General features: G+C 38.6%; 1 protein-coding gene across 1 annotated transcript in view; it reads right to left on the reverse strand.

Moving 5' to 3' along the window:
- CMAH (cytidine monophosphate-N-acetylneuraminic acid hydroxylase) overlaps positions 1–21,481 on the reverse strand; it is a 58,173-nt gene that overhangs the window by 12,244 nt on the left and 24,448 nt on the right. Inside the window, exons 5-11 of the mRNA XM_008976810.5 lie at positions 20,321–20,511; positions 16,639–16,786; positions 16,183–16,264; positions 15,259–15,396; positions 13,039–13,174; positions 3,752–3,892; positions 209–383 (exon numbers count right to left, since the gene is read on the reverse strand). Of these exons, the coding sequence (XP_008975058.4) occupies positions 209–383; positions 3,752–3,892; positions 13,039–13,174; positions 15,259–15,396; positions 16,183–16,264; positions 16,639–16,786; positions 20,321–20,511 (1,011 nt within the window). The remainder of the gene's footprint in view (positions 1–208; positions 384–3,751; positions 3,893–13,038; positions 13,175–15,258; positions 15,397–16,182; positions 16,265–16,638; positions 16,787–20,320; positions 20,512–21,481) is intronic.

The following is a 21,481-nucleotide window of genomic DNA, read 5'->3' on the forward strand; positions in this document are numbered from 1 at the left end:
ACGTGGTGATAGCAGATAAAAGATGTTCCAAAAGAAAAACTTAGGGACTTCAGTACATTCTCTAAATATTCAACAAGAGATTGCTGATCAATTGTGAAATCTGTTCTCTGTTAGGCAGTTGATAGGACTTAATAAATGCTTATTGGAAAACAAAGGGGTGTTCATGTATTTCCATTATACAAGAAAGCAAAGAGGAACAATAGCATACCCTGACCACAAGGTTGTAATCTTTAAATCCAGCCCAAGTGAAGTATTCTTTTATCCAGGATGAGTGAAGAAATATTTCATCTCCTACAGCAGCATTCAAGATTTCCAAATAAGGTTCAAAATCCCAGGAATCCTTGTAAATTTTTGTCCCCTCTGGAGGCTCTATGATGCCCTTGCTTAAAGACACAAAGGTGTGAGAACAGTGAAAGAAAGTAACAAGTAATGAAGGCAAAAGTTAGTACTTAAGTAGCAAAAGTCAACCAGAGTAGCAGCTTTGAGACCCCTCAGATAATTCACAAGGCGTCCCACAAAAGTGCCTCAGTGGTCCCACCATTGCCTAAATCAGAGCAGCTCCTATTGTCTAGTGTGATAGGTTTCTAAGTCAGATTTCATTTGAAGACAGAAGTCTATGTCTAGAAAAAAACGTGTGAAAACCACTAATTTGGGCCTCTTTGTTCCAAACAAGTAAATTACGGAAATGTTGCTTATAATCTGGCCATGATTTTGTGGATGCCTGCATATTCGTGCCTCCCCACCCCAATTAGAATATAAGTTTGGTGAAAGTAGCAACCATGACTGAACCCATAGCAGGTGCTCAATAAATATTTGTTGGATATATGGATGACTTTAGCCTATCTTTAAGAAATTCCCAGAGCTTTGTGTCTCTAATATATGGTGCTCTTGCTGTCCTAATCAAAGCACAGCCAATAGACAGATGCAAGTTTTTATCCTTAAACCCAGCCAGTAATGTGGTAGAGTTCTCTGACAATCCTAGAATTCTGTCCAGCCCACGTGAAGATGTATCCTTGCATAAAACATGGAATTTTAAATCCCGAGAATGGAATAGGATGTGATCTGGATAAAGAAAATATAAGGAGGGAAATAGGTGCCCATCTCATAAAGACGTGGCAGTAGCTGACCTTCTTCTCAAAACTATACTTTTATATGCCTAAAGCTACAGATGTACTGGTTTCTGTAAAAAAAAAAAAAAAAAAAATTTACCAAATCCTAAAGCTTCTTCCTTCTAAATGTATCTCAAATCTTCTTCTGCAACTCCTTGCCTTGCCTCAGTCTAGAGCTTCACTAATCTCTTTCTATAGAAAGCCACACCCTCCCAACCACTCTCCCTTACTCCAGTGGTTCTACTTGTTCCCCAGTCCATTCTCTGCAAAGCTGAAATGGTTTTTCTAAAACAAAACTCAGTAATGTCCCTTCTTTGCTTTATAACTTTCTGCAGCTCCCCTCACTCACAGGACAAATTCCCTGCACTGGCTTCTGGGGCCTTTCTCCAAGCCTGGCTGCCGCCTACCTCACCCTTTTCCTCTGCTTTCACTCACCAGCCCTCTACTTAGGAAGACAGATGGCTTCATGAGGGCAAAAGCCTCTTCACAGCTGTATCCTCTGTATCTGGGATGATGACTTGCACACAGAAGGAGTTCAATAAATCATTTCTGAATGAATCACATATATTTATGCCTTCATTCAAAGTATCCGCATTCACCAAACCCATTATACACTTGCCTTCTCCAGCACATGCCATTGCTTCTGACTAGAATCTCTTTCTCCTCTCTACTTACTCGTGACACCCTCCTCATCTCTAAATGCCAAAGATCCAGATTAAGCTTTCCTTGGTCACAATTTTTTCCTCTTCCCCTTGCAAGGCAGTTAGAGCACTTGGTCTCTGTGTGTCCTCTATACTTTGTCTTAGCGCTAAGACCCAACGGTGTTGACTTTCTAGTCACCCAGAATGCTTTGGTGAGGCACAAGAATACAAATGCAGATTCCTGGGCTCTACCTCAGATCTACTGAATCAGGATCTGTGGGGGAAGGGAGTCCAGGGATCTGGATTTATGTGAGTCTCTTCAATTATTCCGATGTTCATTAAAGCTTGAAAACTACTGCTGGGGCAATCGAAAGAGAAGATTTTTGGAGAGTTAGGCAAATGTAAAATGACGAAGGCTCTTGAATACCTTGCTAAGAACTGGAATAATTAAAAACCTTTAGACCTGGAAAATAAAATTAAAAACACTTTTATCCTGGAGGCACTAAGGATATCCTACAGAATTTTAAACAAGAATGTTTGCATTTTAGAAAGGTTACTTTGTCAGCAATGAAGAGCAGGGGCTTTCAAACATTTTGCCTATCATCCCAGTAAAGACTACATTTTACATTAGGACCCTGGAGTCCCCCTACCAAGGGTACCTATGAAACAAAAGTTTCATGAAATAATACCCTTGTTACATGCAATGTACTCAGGTATTTTCTATCCTATTCCATTTTATTCTATTCTATTTCATGTTTAAAACATTGGCTGTGAGCAATGGCATTAATTTTGTGACTTGCCAATGGATTGTGACCAGCAGATTGAAGACACTGGCATGAAAGATGGATCAAGGGAAGTTGTGAGGGAGGCACAGATACAAGTTGGGGGGCACTGCAGGAGTCTAGGTGAGAAATTTTGAGAGGCAGAATTAAGGCCAGGGCAGAAGAGGCTGGAGGTGAGTGATGGATTTGTGAGTGCTTTATGAAGGAGAATTGACCAGATTTGATAACTCATTTAATATGGGAAGTTAGCAAAAGACAGAATGAGCTGATTTATCATTCATACTGACTTTGCAGAGGTAAGGCTGGGAGAGGGTGAGCTTTTGGTAATTGCATGTACCACTCTCCAAAATGTTAGTCCATTTCCAAATAGCCCATGATGGTTTCATTTGGCTTAGAGTAGTATTCAAAAAAATATAGCTTTGTGGCATCATGTTAACTTTTCTTGGATTGCATTTCCAGTGTGTTATTGTTACTTGTTCAAATGTACTATCTGTGGAATGGGAAATTGGGTAATATTTGCACTGATATGAAAACTAATTTTCTTATTGCTTTTTACTTTCATAAAATAATTTATTTTTGAGCTGTATCAATGGAACTTAATAAAAGATTCTTCACTGTTTACTCGCTAGTAAGGTTCTGAGATGATGAAAACATTTGAGTCACTGTTATATAGGATGAAAAGATTAGGAAAAAATTCAGTCTTTTTTTCCCCGAGATTTGTGACATACTTATTGGATAGTTCATTTTATTTAAATGGTAAGACTTCCATTTTTAAAAAGTGAGGTAGGCCAGGCGCAGTGGCTCACGCCTGTAATCTCAGTCCTTTGGGAGGTGGAGGTGGGCAGATCATGAGGTCAGGAGTTCAAGACCAGCCTAACCAACATGGTGAAACCCCGTCTCTACTAAAAATACAAAAATTAGCCGGGCATGGTGGCATGTGCCTGTGATCCCAGTTCGTCAGGAGGCTGAGGCAGGAGAATCGCTTGAACCTGGGAGGTGGAGGTTGCAGTGAGCCAAGATCGCTCCACTGCACTCCAGCCTAGGCAACAGAGTGAGACTCCATCTCAAAAAAATAAAATAAAAAGTGATGTGTGGATTTTACTGTATAACAAACAAAATAGGAACCTGTCAAGAGGCCAGAGGTGAGCCATTTATTTTCTAATAGTATTGAAAAAAAATTATAAAACATTTTTATCCTCTAAAAATATTTAAGCCAAACCTGTCTGTTGGATCCTTCAGCATTCTTCCCAGATCAAGGGTGGCTCCCGGTCGAGGGGTCCATGTTATCACATCAGAGTTTTTCTTGATAAGATTGTTGAGTTCATTTGGGTCATTTTTGGTGTTTGTTTCCTTGATGTACCTGAGAAATAAAAGCATTCCCATGTAAGAAAGTTTATTCTCAGGTGCATGGTCTGATGAGTACAGATTTTTGTTTTGTTTTATTTTCTCCACATTTTCACTTTCCAATCTTCCTCCACTTATTCCATGGAAAAATAAAGACTATATTTGGGCTAATGTCCCTAATTAGAGAAGAAGTGTCAGTCAAAGAAGGCTGTACTTATACTTTGTTTTTAAGTATAATTGCATGGTGATTGGAATTGAAGTTAGATGCAGCAAGACTGACTACTGAAAATAGGTGGGAATTGCACACTCCTGTATTTAATGTTAATATATGGATTAACTATTATTTGGCAGGCATTATACTAAGTGTGTAATATGAACTAATTGATTACCTTCACAATGCCCCATGAGGCACTATTATGATGCTCATTTTAGAGAGAGAGAAACTGAGCCTTAGAGAAGACACATGACTTGCTTGAGGCCATACCATTAGCAGTCAGCCCAGCCCCAGCTCTCCACCCAGCTGTCTGACACAGGCTGTGCAGCCAGCGAAGCCTCAGCCCTCACAGTTGCCACAAAACTTTGGGAGTAAAATCTGAAAAGCTTTTACATTCAAAACCATTAAAAATCTACTTGTTGGCTGGGCGTGGTGGCTCATGCCTGTAATCCCAGCACTTTGGGGGGCCGAGGCGGGCGGATCACCTGAGATCAGGAGTTTGAGACCAGCTTGGCCAATGTGGTGAAATCCCCTCTCCCGTCTCTACTAAAAATACAAAAATTAGCCGGTCATGGTGGCGGGTGCCTGTAATCCCAGCTACTCAGGAGGCTGAGGCAGGAGAATCGCTTGAACTCAGCAGGCGGAGGTTGCAGTGAGCCGAGATTGTGCCATTGCACTCCAGCCTGGGCGACAAGAGCAAAACTCTGTCTCAAAAAAAAAAAAAAAATCTACTTGTTACACACACATATCCTCAGTTGCAACCCATCTTGAGATCCAATTTCTTTTTTTCTTTCTTTCTTTTTGAAACGGGGTCTCACTCTTTCATCCAGGTAGAGTACAGTGGCATGAACATGGCTCACTGAAGGTTCAGCCTCCTGGGCTCAAGCAATTCTCCTGCCTCAGCCTCCCAAGTAGTTGGGACTACAGGCATGCACCGCTATGCCAGGCTAATTTTTTGACATTTTGTAGAGATGGGGTCTCACTTTGTTGCTGAGGCTGGTCTTGACTACTCCTGGGCTCTGAGATCTAATTTCTTTCTTTCAAGACAGAGTCTTGCTCTGTTGCCCAGGCTGGAGTGCAATGGCACAACTTGGCTCACTGCAACCTCCACCTCCCGGGTTCAATCAGTTCTCCCTGCCTCAGCCTCTCAAGTAGCAGGATTAAGGTGTCCACCACCATGCCCGGCTAATTTTTGTATTCTTAGTAGAGATGGGGTTTCGCCATGTTGGCCAGGCTGGTCTTGAACTCCTGACCTCAGGTGATCCGCCCACCTCTGCCTCCCAAAGTGCTGGGATTACCGGCATGAGCCACTGCGTCTGGCTGAGATCTAATTTCTAACTGTGGCATTGATAAAAGCGTGGTGTCTCCCAAATCTAATTCCATACCACAATCTTTCTTGAAAAGCCTTAACTCTTCAATTTCAATGTCATACAAGAAGGTGATTGTGGTTGTGTTGGAGCAGAAAGAGAAAGATCCAGAGAACGAGATTTGTCACTGTGATTCACCTAACATGGGTTTTATAGACAGACATTTCTGTTAAAGGGAATTTTACTTTCTTGAGCTACAAATTGGTTACACAGACGTGATAGATATTTTTAGTGAGATAAGTAAAAAGTACATAATCATTTGTATTTCTATAGCACTAAGGTGACACATTTATGATCTTGGAATCAATTTTGTAGACACAAGTGAGAACGCTGTCACTGCACTAAAGATGTCAGTAGCTTTTCTCTTTTTACACACATTAATATCCTCCCACTGTTACAGTCACCACCTTGTCTCATCTTCTTCCAGCCTTTAGTCTCTACATGGTTCACTAACAGGTTTCCCTGCCTCCAACTATGTTACTATTCATTACTCTTCCTAAAACATAATGTGTGGTGGTCACAAAGTTCTGTAACTTCTTGATGTGTCTTTGTCTCTCTATAAAATAAAAATAAAATCAGTATCTAGATGGGGTATTGTGGGAAGTGAAAGTATTTGCCAACTGCTTACATGCAACAGTACAGCTTTTAATTGCTTTAAATGACAGCATCACATTAAGTGGTCAAGTACCCACCACCTCCAATTCTTCTCCACGTCCTTGCAACTCAACCTACTTAATATTTCTTGAATCTGCATTCTCACTCCCCACTGCCATTCATTATTCCTTCCTGGGTTATTGCAATAGTTTCCAAACTGGTCTCCCTTTCCCTTTGCCATCACACAGGCATACAAACTAACCCCTCCAGTTCACATCTGATTACATCCCTGTTCCTCACCCGACTATCAGGCTCCCTATCCTTCCAGGAAAAAATCCAAATCACGTAGCATGTCCTAAAGTGCTCATACAACCCCTGTCTCCTGTTCTGAACTGCAATTTCTCATCCCAGCATCTTTTTATCTTTGCTGGTCAGTTCCTACTCCTTCTTTAAAATGCAGCATTCATAGACTCATCCAGTGTTCGTCTCCTCTCCTGCATCTGTATCCCCTTGCCTGCATTGATCATTCTGTATTACAGTTGTTCTTCTCTTCTAATAGACCATCACTCTGAGAACAGACAATCATTTTATCTCTAGTTCTCCAGTACTTAGCACAGTGCTGCTCAGTGAATGACAAATGAATTTACGAGTAACGAAGAGCAATGATCAAAAGAAATTATGTTTTAACCTTAGACCAATCTTTTCTGAAAAAATTTGGAAGATACAAGAGAGCTAAATAATGTCAACAAGAAGTTTAAAAAGAAACACATCAGCAAGAGACCACATTAAGCAATTATACACATGTAGCTACGTTGCAAGAGAACGTAGCATGTCAAAATGATGACAGGTTTTTAACAATGAGACAAATGAAGTGCAGAGAAGTCAGATAGATGGTGGTAGAACCAAAACCACAATCCCCATGTACACCGCTCCTTCTACTGTACTGCTGCTTCCAGTTGATGAGAAGTCATGGGCAGTCCTAACAAGATTACTGTCACAAAAACTCGCCTCGAAGACTGACTTATTATCCAATAAATTCAGACAAATACAGGTAAGTGTACTTTCTTGGTAAAATGACACATGCATTTCCTGCCTGCACATAAACAGTCCCTGCCCTTTGTTCACAAAATATCAGTAACTGTATGATAAAATAAATGTTTTTGTGAAGCAGATGATTGCTCATGAAAATGTTATAGCTAGGGGATGAGTCACTGCATAAGCTCAGGATCAAATAAATTTTATATACAATCAAGGAAATCTTAGCAAAGTTTAAACATCTATAAACTTTCCTTTAGCATTTAAAATAAAATTGTACTCCATATAACACAAAATGGATAGATTTATTATATGTATTGCTTTTGCAAGGGATTATGAAGTCCATAAAGTGTGCATGTAATATAACTTGATTGTATCACAAATATGATTTAAACAAATATGCTTGCTGGGCTCAGTGGCTCACGCCTGTAATCCCAACACTTTGGGAGGTCAAGGTGGGAGGATCATTTGAGGTCAGGAATTGGAGACCAGTCTGGCCAACATGGTGAAACCCTGTCTCTACTAAAAATACAAAAAATTTAAAAAAATTAGCTGGGCATGGTGGTGCATGCCTGTAGTCCCAGATATTCAGGAGGCTGAGGCAGGAGAATCCCTTGAACCTGGGAGGCAGAGGATGCAGTGAGCTGAGATTGAGCCATTGCGCTCCAGCCTGGGTGACAGAGCTAGACTCTGTTTCTACCAAAACCAAAACAAAAAAACAAAAACCCCACAAACAAACAAACAAAAAACCCAATATGCTTGCCTTAACTACCAAGGCTTAAGGTGCTCTTTAAGAATCACCATGTTTGCCTTTTTTGATCTTTAATTTTTCAAATTTACTGAGATCCTTTTTTTTTTTTTTTTTTTTTTTTTTTACTTTTTGAGGGAGTACAGATCTATAGATCTTAACACAAATATAGATTCATGTAACTGCCACCACAATCGGGATACAGGACAGTTCATCACCCCCAAAACTTCCTTGCATTGCACCTTTGCAGTAAAATCCTTCTTTAACCCCTACCTCCTCACAATCGTTGATCTACTCTCTATCCCTATAATTTTGCCTTTTCCAGAATATCATATACATAGAATCTTTTAGTATGTAACCTTTTGAGACTGGCTTCTGTCACTCAACACAGTGCCTTTGAGATTCATCCACACTGTTGTATGCAGCAGTTCTTATTGTTGAGTAGTAGTCTGTTGTATGACTATACCAGAGCTTGTTTATCCATTCACCTGTTGAAGGCTATTTGGGTTGATTTGGTGATTATGAATAGAGCTACTATTAATATTTGCATATAGATTTTTTGTGTGAATAAAAGTTTTAATTTAATTAGGGCAGATACTCAGGAGTGGAACTGTTGGATCATACAGTAAGGTTAGCTTCAAAGTCACTGCAAAAGCGTTTTCCAGAGGGACTGCACCATTTGGCATCCTTAAGAGCAAAGTGTGAGGGCTCCTCTTGGCCTGTATTTTTGACATAAGTTGGTATTGTCAATTTTCCAAAGTGCCATTAATTCTAATAGTTATGCCATTGTGGTGTTAATTTTCATTTTCCTAATGGCTAATGCTATTCAGCATCTTTGCATATGCTTATTTGACATCCATATATCTTCTTTGGTGATGTATCTGTTCAAATATTTTGCCAATTTTTCAATCTTACTGTTGATTTTTAAAATTATTTTTAAATCGTAGTCTTATTGCTGAGTTTTGAGAGTTCATTATATGTTCTGGATACAAATTCTTTGTCAGGTATGCTATTTGCAAAATGTTCTCAGAGTCTATAGTTTGCCTTTTCATCCTCTTAATAGTTTCCTATTTATAGAGCAATCATTTTAAATTTTGATAAAGAATAACATATTAATTTTTAAAATAGATCATGCTTTTGATGCAACATCTAAGAAGTCTTTGCCTAACCCATGGTCAGGAATATTTCCCCTATATTTTCTTTTAAAAATTTTATAGTTTTATATTAACATTTATATCTATAATCCATTTTTACTTACTTTTTGCATGTGACATAAGGTTCAGATCGAGGTAGGTTTTTTTTGGTTCAGATCGAGGTAGGTTTTTTTTTTTGTGTGTGTGTATGGGTGTGCAATTTCTCCAGTAACATTTGTTGAAAAGACTACCCTTTCTCCATTAAATTGCCATTTTCCGGGCCGGGCACAGTGGCTTGCAGCTCATGCACTTTGGGAGGCCAAGGCAGGTGGATTGTGAGGTCAGGAGATTGAGACCATCCTGACTAGCATGGTGAAACCCCATCTCTACTGAAAATGCAAAAAATTAGCTGGGCGTGGTGGTGTGTGCCTGTAGTCCCAGCTACTCGGGAGGCTGAGGCAGGAGAATCACTTGAACCCGGGAGGTGGAGGCAGAGGCTGCAGTGAGCCGAGATCACGCCACCACACTCCAGGCTGGGCGACACAGTGAGACTCCTTCCCCACCCCCCCAAAAAAACTTTTTTCATTCACATTTCCCCAAATTGCATCTTTGCCAAAAATCAATTGGCCATATTTGTGTGGATCTATTTCTGGATTCTCTATTCTGTTCCATTGATGTCTGTGTCTATTCCTTCACCAGTATCACACTATCTTGATTACTGCAGCTTTATAGCTAATCTTAAAATTAGAGAATATGTTCCTCTAATTTTATTCTTCTATTACAGAATTATTTTGATTAGTCTAATTCCTTTGCCTTTCCTATAAATTTTAGACATTATCTAGATCTACAAAATATCCTGCTGGGATTTTGATGGGCATTGTACTGAATCTATAAATTTGGGGATAATTAAAATATGAACTATATTGAACATCCAATTCATGAATATGGTATGCTGTTCCATTTATCTAATTAGAGTCTTTGATTTCTTTCATCTGTTTTGTAGTTTTTAGCATATGAACTCTGATATCCTGTTCAGGGTCAGGTCCACACGCACAGTGCAGCTTTGGAGTTAACCCAGGAGTTTATCCATAATTTTATGGGCTCACTTTCCTAAGCCTCCTCCTATCTGAAATCTCTCCATGATTTTCTGCTTCCCAGGTATCCCCTTCATCTTCCGGTTGAAAAGCCAGGGCTTCGATTTTCCTGTTCTGCTGTGCATGTTCCGGAAACTGCATATGCTTGTGGGGCAAAGTGGTGAGAGGTTAGCGAGAGAAAAGACTGCAACAAGGATTCTCTTCGTATTATTCGAACCGAAATTGCTTTGATTTGAGAAAATGATTCTTTTTCCTTGGAGTGTCATCTATGAGTGAGGCTTCTAGCAGTCCTTCACCAGGAGAGTTGCTCAGGGCCTCTCTCATAAGCATATGTACAAAAAGTGAAAGTAAGTTAATTTTTGACTTAATTACTTAGGTGGCTAGAAGCAGCAAATCAAAGAGAAGGATTGAGACTGCTGGTAAAGATTTGTTACAGCAGTGAAGAATGATCACTAACTTAGCAAAACTGTAACAAGCAGATATAATGCTTTACTGCCTGGGGCTGTTTAGTGCAGGGGCAAACAGCTCAATGGACTAGAACATATCCTGTTATCCTCCAGTGAACTGTAGGAACATCAAGCTGTTACATTACATTCTAAAACTTTGAAATGATGAATCCATGATATCAAGAAAAGATCAATTATGTTCTAATACTCTTTCTGAGAAGACAATTATACCTAAATCATAAAATTTTCACATCTAGAGAGATAAACTATACCTATCCAGAAAATTTTGCTACCTAGCATGATTTCACTATTTAGAATGCCCAAGTTCCCAGAAGTTCTATACAGCTAAGATTTTACTCTATTAAAAGGTCTATGATGCCAAAAATTATTAAACTCTGTTCAATAGAAATACAATTCAAGCATGTGTAATTTTAAATTTTCTAGTAGCAACATTAAAAAAGTACGAAGTAACAGGTAAAATCAATAGATTTTACTTAACTTAATCCAAATATGTTAATATGAAATCAATTTTTAAAAATTATTGAGATATTGTGCATTCTTTTCTGCATTATCAAGTCTTTGGAATCCAATGTATATTTTAAACAGAGTACATCTCAATTTAGATCCTACATTTTCATCAGAAAGACTTGATCTATAGATTTTATAAAATGTATAGTTCAAAAAGTAGCTTCTCATGCTCAAGTTGTTCCACACATACCCAAAAAGTTTCCCAATAAAAAGAAGCAAGTACTAAAAATGTACTTTCATGTAACATTCAAATCCACATTGACACAATTGGTTCATATTTTTTTTAGAAGAACTGATTTGGCTTTGAAGCAAAAGCATAACAGTTTCAAAACTATGCCTGTCCAAGTTTAGCAAATTCACTAACTTTTGTGTCAACTCATTAATATTACCATTGAATTCAAAGGGGTATTACATAAATCAAAACTCAACTATAAATTATCAATACTAATGAAACACTCTTCAAATTTTACTCAACTTTGCAGTCAATTTTAATGCTGTCAATTAAAAATAAAATCTGCATATTGGTTTTTAAAAAATGTATAAAACTATTATTAATTGGTGCCATGAAAAGTTTCCATTTTAACATAAATACGTGTGATGGGTTGTTTTCCCCTCAAAATTGAAATGTTAAAGTCCTAAGTCCTAGTACCTCAGAATGTGCCCTTATTTGGAGATAGGGTCCTTATGGAGGTAATCAAGTGAAAATGAGATCATGTAGGTGGGCTCTAAAACAATCTGACTGATGTCTTTATAAAAAAAGGAAAATTTGGACACAGGCACACAGGGAAAATGCCATGTGAAGAGACAGAGTAAAGATTGTCATCTACAAGCCAAGGAGTGTCTGAGGCAACCAGAGGCTGGGAGAGGGCCGGGAACCAATCCTTCCCCAGCAGCTTTAAACGGACCATGACTCAGCCCACACCTTATTTCAAACTTCTGACCCCTAGAACTTAACAAACGTTTGTTAACAAAAATTGTAATAGGTTCCTAGGGCTGTTGTAACAAATTTTTGTTACATGACCCAGTTTATGTTCCTTTGTTACAACAGCTCTAGGAACCTAATAAAATAGTTCTTCTCGTGTAACTAAGTCACAATTAAGCTTTTCCTTTCATTGTGTTCAAACACAAGGTGTGTTCAACATAATCTGATGATACACAGTGATTAAGAGCATGACGCTGGAGTCAGACTTAGGATGAGATTCAAAATGAGTTTTTCCATAGGCATTGTGATATCAGATTAGAAAACAAACTACCCTGCCAGATTTTATCTTCGATTCCTGCATATTTGGCAAGCAATTCTTTTGTTTCAAGAAAATCTTGAAATTAATCATGTAGGTTTTCTTGACTTAACTGAGCATAGGCAAAGGGGACAAGATCAAATTCATGGTCTTTTATTTCTTTCAACAATTTCATACATTGGTGATGATTCATAGTATTTGCAGAAGTTATATTGCTGCAAGAAAATCGCATTAGATACCTAAAACATGAGAAGACAGCTTCAATCTGATAATGACATAATTCTATTCTGGAATGCAGTATGGTATAGAGAAAAGAGCTTTGGAACTAAGCATACCAGGGTTCCATTCTCAACTCATGTTTCCAACAGGGTGACTTTGGGCACGTCCCTTGACCTTTCTGAGTTTCAGATTCCTTATCTGCAAAAAAGGAACAATACCCCCTTCCTACGCATAGTGCTCTTGGGAGATTAACTTAGATGGCTTAGTTAAAAGTCCCCAGTTCACTTCACATAATAAATGGCAGTTGCCATCCTCTTTCCTGGGATCCTTTCGGAGAATATCTATCTGTTATTTTATCTCCTGAAAGAGTTCCTGGCTGCCAAGTGTAACTTTTATTCATGCTCTGTGTTCTCCAGCAGCTTGTTAAAAAGTTCCAGACACCTACTAATCACTTTCCTTCTCATGTCACACTGCTTTCACAGCAAAGTCGCTCATTCCACCATACGTTAAGTTGTATGTAAAAATGTACAAAGTGTCTAGCCATACTTGTCTGATGGGTGAGATTCCACAAAATACCCAGCAAAGGGACAATAAATTCGGGGTTGCAGGTTCTTCACCAGCCGAGCCTTGTAGTTCAGGAGCTTCTTCCTTTCTGTTTTAATGAATTGGGCTTTCCATTCCTCTGAAATGACAGGATTTAGATTAGAGTCTCCTCTGCTGGAAAATCACAGAAAAACACACGTTCTAGCAGATTGGAACTCTTTCAGGAGATAAAATTGACAGGTAACTAAGGCAGAAATAGAACAAGGCTCCATGTCATTAGTGGAGGATTTCCCCGGAGTTTTTATCTTGGAAATTTCAATTGGTTACTAGGAAAATGTTACCAAGCCAGCCAAAGGCACTGAGCTTTCTCCTTGTATATGGCAATTCATTCGGACCCTAGCTGAATACACAGGGTAGGATGCATAATCGTAGTTGGTGTGCATGCACATTTTAAGGGCATTGTAATTCTTGAAATTGTTAACTCTTTACTAACAATGAAAATGGCTTCATTATATTTGTAGATTATAACTGGTGTGTTCAACATAATCTGACAAATACACAGTGATTAAGAGCATGACGTTGGAGTCAGTTAGGATGAAAATCCTGACCCACCACTTACTGGTTGGGCAGCCTTGGGCAAACTACCTAACTTCTCCATGTCTGTATCTTCTCTGTAAATGGAGTCATGATGCCCCTCTCACAGCGCCGTTCATTTGCTTATTCATTCACGTAACCAATATTTATTGTGCACCTACTCTGTGTCAGACGTGGTTCTAGCCACTGGGAATAAAGTGGTGAACAAGGCAAAGCAGGTCCCTGCTCTCATGGAGTGTTCATTCTAGTGAGAGAAGCAAATAATGAACAAGTAAATAAAGTCATCGCAAAGAGTGATGCACCGTGAAGAAAATAAAACAGGGCAATGGAACAGAGAGTGGCTGGGGTGAGTGGGATGAGATGGAGGGAATCATTAGACAGGATGGTCAGTGAAGAGGTGACATTTGAGTTGAGACATAGATGAAAAGTTGCTGGTCACATGCAAATCAGGGCCAGCTGCACTCCAGGAAATGGAAACAGCAAACACAAAGACCCAGGGCAGGTGTGCACTTGACACTTTGGGTCTAAGAAACGAAAAGCAGGATGGGCTGATGTATAGCAAGCATCAGAGTGACAGGCAGTGAAGGAACTTGAGGAATTAGACAGGACGCAGAACATATAGGGTACAAGGTCAGGGAGCTGTTACTGTTATTGTTTCTATAAAATTTGACAAACACAGACAAGGATACAGAAAAAATATACAAGCCACCCATCACCTAGACATAATATTTTGGTATATTCAAGACCTTTTTAAATGTATATGTGTGTACTCACGCACATGTGCACACACACACAAACTCACCATCACACAGAATGGCATGATGCTAGTTAACCCTTAATAAGTATGTTTTACCTTCCCAGTCACACTTTTAACTTCTTAAGGACAGAACCTTCCCTCTATTTCTCATGTGGTTACACACTCTGGGAGGCAATGAATATAGACTTAGAGAAGAAAGCAAAGAACGGGATAAAGGTTATCTTCATATTGCAAAGCAGGGCATTTTCTGCCACACTGTTAGACAGGGATCACTTATCAGATACATTAATTTATTAAGTGGACATGTATTGAGCACTTACAATACTAGTGTTGAGGATACACACTTCCCCCATGTCAACCCCAACCCCACTCTCGGACCCAGAGCAGAAGGGCTCCTGCCTAAGACCCCCAACCAGAGGACCCTCCTCTGGGTGCACTAGAGGTCCCCAACTAGAGGACCCTCCTCTGGACGCACTGCTCCCTGATATGAGCATCCACAGTGCCAAGGGGATGTGTCTACATTGAGGCTGCACACACCCCATTAGGAACCATATTCCAAGAGCACCTAAGCCTGGATGACCCACTTCAGGCCTTTCCTGTTCTGCTCTATGGTCTACATGGTGAATCGAAATGATTCTCTTTCTTGGCTCCTCCTGAGGTGCTCTCAGATCTCAACATTTCCTTCATGCTCCATCATGTTTTGAGCTAGAAACCTTAGTTGGTAATCTGCAACTTACAAATCTGGTTTCCCAATAAGATTGCATGCTTCTTGTGGGGAGGGATCATGTCTCAATTACATTTGTATTTACTCTTACAGCATTTAGCAATGTGCCATGCGTGATACTTGGTATCACTTTCATACAAAATATTACCCGTAAATTTTCCACCACTGAAAGTCATTGGAAAGCCTGATGCTCCTCCAGCAAAATCACTCATCATTAGAGCAACCTTCATAGGCAGCCTTCCCCCATTGGGTCTGGTGCAGTCTACTGTATTGAGTATTTTATGACCTGTGGAGAAACAAAGAGGTATAGATATTCAAGGCGAAATCTTGAACACCCATGGTTTGAATTCCAAGACAAGGACTTCTGTATACAGTCTGTATAATTGAACTTATTTGATTATAGAAGAATTGATTATATCAAAGGAAAAACAAACAGTAAGATTTTAAAACTTAAAGCTTTCAATAGTATATTTTCTGAATTTTCAAGCGACTAAATTCATCCCATTTGACTTGGTGGATACTAGGTGTCTCATGAAGACTTTTATCTTAATTCCACTCTAGCTCATAGATAGACTGCTTTCTTCTGTCAACTTTTTCCAGGTGTTGAGCCCAAAGGATCAGAAAAGAGTGGATTAACATACTTCCCTGTACCTTTTGCAAATTACATGCAAAGCTCATATTCAAATGATTGTTGGGGCAGTAAGGCCATCTTTTCATATGAAAAGCAGTGCATGATTATATTACATGATATTTCTAGGTGAAAGTAATAAAAGACATTTATTTAATAAATGTAGTTTTGAAGAAATCACTATCAGTGGAATGTAAAATATCTATTGCCTTATGAAAGAAAGCTTTGCTCCTGTCACTATCTAGATGACATTATTTCTAATTTGTTTTCTGGAAAAATTATTTGAAAGATAGCTCCATATTTCTAGAACAAGGATATAACACGCTATATTCTTTCAAAATGGAGCTAAAAGATGAACATGTGATGAAATTTCATATAGATATTACTATCCTTCCTATTAAGAATGTTTTCCATTTTTCATTATCAATGGGGATAAAAACATACCTTTGTACTCCACAATAATGCAAGTGTCCATCTCAGGATGAACACCGTCCATCAAGATCATGAATCGAAGATTTTTGTCCACCTGGAATTTAACAATAAAACCAACAACTGTGAATTTCAGTTTGGTTTTTAATTCAGTATTTGAGAAGGTAATCACCTGTTCTGGAAAGACTGGTCAATTGAACCTCACATTTGAAGAAATTTCCTTATTCAGAACTAGATTTATTACCTGTTCTGTAGAGTTGTACTATAATAGTATGGGTTAATGGAAAGAAAATCATCTTTGCCCAGGACAGTCTGCCTAACATTTGAAGTTCAAATAGAGGTTGTGTTTATGCAGTATCAGGGACATACCACATTGACCCATTTTTTCCTTAATCTTACGGTGACTATCTCACCTAACATTCATCACAGAAAGCATAACTGGAAAGCATGGAAAGAAAGCAGATTTCTGACCTGCTGCCATATTCCAAATGGCACGACATTGATATTAGTCAACTGGACACCGCTCTGATTCAGATTCCAAAATACAGGCCTTTCTGTGTTTCCAACATAAATGGGAATATCTGGTCTTCTCCCAGCAAGCTTTTTCAGTGTGGGGTAACTAGGATAAGACAGATGGAAAGGTTGAAAAGAGAAAAAAATAGTGTCATCTAGTATGACAGACAGTTTGTTCCTTATACCAACATATTGACAGAGAAGTGAGGAATTGAAAAACTGGACTCTCACCAGAGTCCAGAGAAAAGTTTCTGTTCAAGGATGACTGTGAAAGTGACGGGAGATTCTGAGGGGATTCATCTTTGTTGTTAGAACATATCAAATGCTCATGGTGTGGATATCAACCAGCTAGGCAAGTTCCATTTTCCACAGTGATGCTGCTTGAAGGAGGGGTAGTTCTAACAGTAGGCACAGATGAGAAAAAGTCATGCTGTAGAGGAAAGAAATGAAGATCACAGAGATCCTCATTTCTTTGCATTCTTCAAGCAGTAGCTCTCAGAGAGAGGACTGGGACATAGTACAGGACAAAAGCCCATGTCTCAGGACCATTTTGGGGGTTGGTTTTTCAACCTTCAAAGATTCTGTCCCTTTTTAAGGATAAATAATATATTTTGTATATCAAAGCCACACTTTAACAGACTATATTATTCATCCTTAAGGAGGGACAGAATTACCAGCTAGGCAAGACAGTAAAATTTAGTGTTGAGGAACTACATCCAACATTTGTAGTAATCCCAACTCAGTGCACAATCAATCATCCAAGTATTTTTGACTATCTAGACATATTAAGTCAGCTTTTATTTATTGAGCATTCATTATATAACAGAGTTATTATACCACTGTAGGGTGTGGTAGAAAGTTGAATAAACAATCAAATGATCACACATCTATTATATTTCAAACTTGGTGCTGGGGCAGTTTTACATACTATGTTATTCAGTTCTTATCAAAAAGCTATGAATTTTTTGTTTTTGTAGATGAGGAAACATTCAGAAATATACAACACACAGTAAACTGGTATTCAAATTTGGATTTTCTGATTCTAAACCTAGTGCTTCTTCTATAAGAAGAAAGTTTCTAACTTTAATGAACATATTATCTGGTTTAAGAATCAGACTTGTACACAGAGTATAAGATCAGGTAAAATAAGATATATAATCATAGGAAAAGTATTTTTAAAATCTGCATATCAGCACTTGGCTGTACTAATATTCAAGTTCCAGCATTGCGTTAAAAGCTATCCAAATAAGTAGAATCTGGAAGGAAGTGAGGGGAGCAACAACCTTTCTCCCCAAAAAACAAAAGATTCAAAAAATCAATGATTCTTTGAATGTACCTTCAATCTCTGGGTTCAGCAATGAAATCCTGCATTTTAAAGGACTTTGGGAGTTATGGTAAGTTATTCTAAAGTGGATGTTCATTGCTTTGGATTTTTCAATTGCTAATAATTCTTACTGGCAATCCACCAAAGTACACTGGCCTTTTCCCTTGTTTTTTGTAAACCAGGGAGGCTTTATTCAGTAAATAAAGGTCAACTGGCCTTTTCCCTTGTTTTTTGTAAACCAGGGAGGCTTTATTCAGTAAATAAAGGTCAGACAGAAGGGTCGGGGACAAGCAATCTTGATGTTTATTAGTTGATTAGGCAAGAGTCTAAAAGTAAGGGTCTATCAAGGAAATAGACCCAATGGAGTAAAAATCACAGGCTTTGGCCCCTTTTCAATAATAAACTATCTGCAACACACTGCACAACCAATGTGTTGTGATACTATAGTTGAAAATTGTTGTTTTAATGCATGACAACTGTCCACACAAGCCCCTGAAATGAAACTAAATTGGTTTTCAGTACAGTAGTTACAGAATAACTCAACTAAATGAGTTCTTACCCTCCCTAAAAGTTCTTACCCTTCTTAAATTTAGTGTATTCCCATAGAATGTCTCTCATTAAGACTTTAGGTAATTGCATCTTAGACACTATAAAGCAATCATATCATTTATGTGCTGTTGTCCCTACACAAGCTATACAAAATTATTACCACACTTTACTGTTATTGTACAACAAACGAACTCAGGGCTCTTGTAATCCTGAAATTATGCAAGTATAGTTCCAGGAAGTAGTGTGGGACAAAGGTATCATATAAAGTAGAATTTTAGTTGTAGTACCACAGTCCTAGGGGGTTGTGATCAGTTAAGAAGTATGTTGCAAGCAATTTGTTACTAAATCAGTTAATTCAAAAAAACAAACAAACAAAAAAAACAAAAACAAACACTTCCCTGAAAAATAAATCAGAGCATATCCACACTTTAGAATTCCCATATGCTTTAGAATAAAATATCAAGGGGCCAGTCAACCAGCAACCAACATGTTATCCCTAACCATTTTGTCATGTAGGGTCAAAGTCGAATTGCTTGAGTAGCACATTATGGGCATTGCTATGTGTTTATACTGGCAATCCAGCAGAAGTGATACAAATTTCAAAATAATGATGAAGACATATGACCCTATAGTTAAGCAAAGGAATTGAGAATATGAGCTTCCCTCTTCTAATAGCTCAGTACCTTTGCAAATACGTGTGGTTTCTTAACTTAAAGTCCTCCTTTCTCCCTTCTTTTTAATTGTCTGGGTCAGGGAAAATTTCAGTTGCTATCATTAGTATCATATTACTCTGGTTCCCATGAAACATTGGGTGAGGTTCAGTCAGGATTACTACGTTGGGTGTTTAGTGTTAGGATACTATAAATCAGGGCTTGGCAAACCATGTGTGGGCCGAATCCAACCTGCTGCTACTTGTTTATGTACAACCTTGCAAGCTAAGGGTGGCTTCTTTTTTCTTTTGAAGCTTGCCCACAGCTGAGGGGATGGTTTTTACCTTTTTAAATGGTTGTAAAGAAAATCAAAAGGACAATGATATTTTGTAATACATGAAAATTATATGATATTCACATGTCATTATCCATAAATAAAATTTGATTGGAACACAGTCAGTCTTATTCAGGACCATCTATATGGCTGCCTTTGGGTTACAACAGCAGGGTTGAGTGGTTGCAACTCTCACTGTATGGCTTGCAAAGCCTAAAATATTTACACTCTGGCCCTTTATAGAAAATGTGTTCTGCCTTAGGGTGGGAAGTGAGACGGTTATTCATCCTCCCCTGCCTTCCTTACAATAGCTCCTTCCTCACTCCCAATGGTGTAAAGTGTAGAAATGCTTTTCTATTTGTATAATTTTATGGGGTACAAGTGTAATTTTGTTACAACCAAAGATTGCACAGTGGTGAAATCAGAGCATTATTAATCCTAATCATTTACATTTTATCCATTAAACAATTTCTCATCATTCACCTACTTCCTACCCCCTCACCTTTCTAAACCTCCAGTGTGTCATTCTACTCTCTATGCCTATTTGTGCACATTATTTAGCTCCCACTTATAAGTTAGAACATACCATATTTGTCTTTCTAGAAACAGTTTTAAAAGTATAAACTTTCTATGCAAATGTAAATATTTATCTTAATTAGTCCTTTTTTCATCATCCCAACTGAACCTACTTCAAAGTGAGCAGTGATTGCAAAAGAATCGGAGAACATTTGATGCCTTTCCTGCAGCATGAGCTTAGGAGTTGTGTGCTCAGGACTTCATTACCTCAGGTGGTCTGAGTGCAGATGACTGATGTAAATGAGGTCTGCCTGGCACAGCCTCTCCAGCCAATCAGATGGAGGCTCATGGAGCAACCACCATCCACGGGCAAAAGCAGGACCGATTAACCAAGGGTCAAACACCATTCTCTTGTCTCCTAACTTGAGGTCCATGCAGGCATGAGTGAGATATGTTATCTGTTAAAAGAGAGTGAGATCCCTATTACTGAATCGTTCATTACTGGTCAGCAACAATGAGCTGAAATGTTTGGTTTGGGTGGCTGACATAGTACACAGGTTGGAGTACTTTGCTTCTAAGCATGATCAGGCAAAATCTTGGACTCAAATACATTCCAAAAAGAGCCTTTCATAGAACACGGTTCCCAGCACAGGTCATGACTTTATTCAAATATAAATTCTCATGGTTAGTTTTAGATGACAAATCAATTTGTTTACCTAGTTTTAGTTTATTTAAATTAGTTCCTAAACAGTTATTTACAGTCCACACTGAAGAATATATTTTGTGATCAGTCCTTTAAAGCATACTTTACAAGGAAAGGCAGTTAGAGTTGTTATCACAAACATTTGGGGATTTAAATGCCAGAGTGGCTGTGAATAGCAATATGAATGGATGATTCTCGTGAGTTTGGTGGGTTGGCATAGCCACGCAGCCTCAACTGACAACTGGCTGAACAGGCTTGCAAGACTTTCTCTTCTAAATTACCTGTTAAATAATTACTCCTTCTGGATGCCAAGGTCCTCTAAGAATGGATACAAACAATGACTTAGAGACTGGCACCATGGGGATTCCAAATCCAATTCCTCATTTTCTTGCCACAGCCTGGCACCTCCATAGAAAAGGAATGTATTGAGAAGCAGAGATGAGATAGCGGGAACGTCATGTGAAAAGGCAACAAAGTGGGTGAGGAAAGGTCAAGGCATAGATTAGTTTTTATTATGTCTATTCCGGGCAGGTTCTCATTTGTTTCCTTAAAATTAGCTGCCCAAATATACACAAACTTCCTAAATACACAGAAAAATAAATTTTTGATTGTGTACCTCTCCCAAACTATTAAAGTGTTTCCTCTGAAGGAAATTCTCTTCTAAAGCCAGAAAATACAACCAGCCATTCTATTCAGTAGTGATCTGGCATCAAGGGTAATCTCAA

Source organism: Pan paniscus, chromosome 5 (assembly GCF_029289425.2).
Source record: "Pan paniscus chromosome 5, NHGRI_mPanPan1-v2.0_pri, whole genome shotgun sequence".
Lineage (NCBI taxonomy): Eukaryota > Metazoa > Chordata > Mammalia > Primates > Hominidae > Pan > Pan paniscus.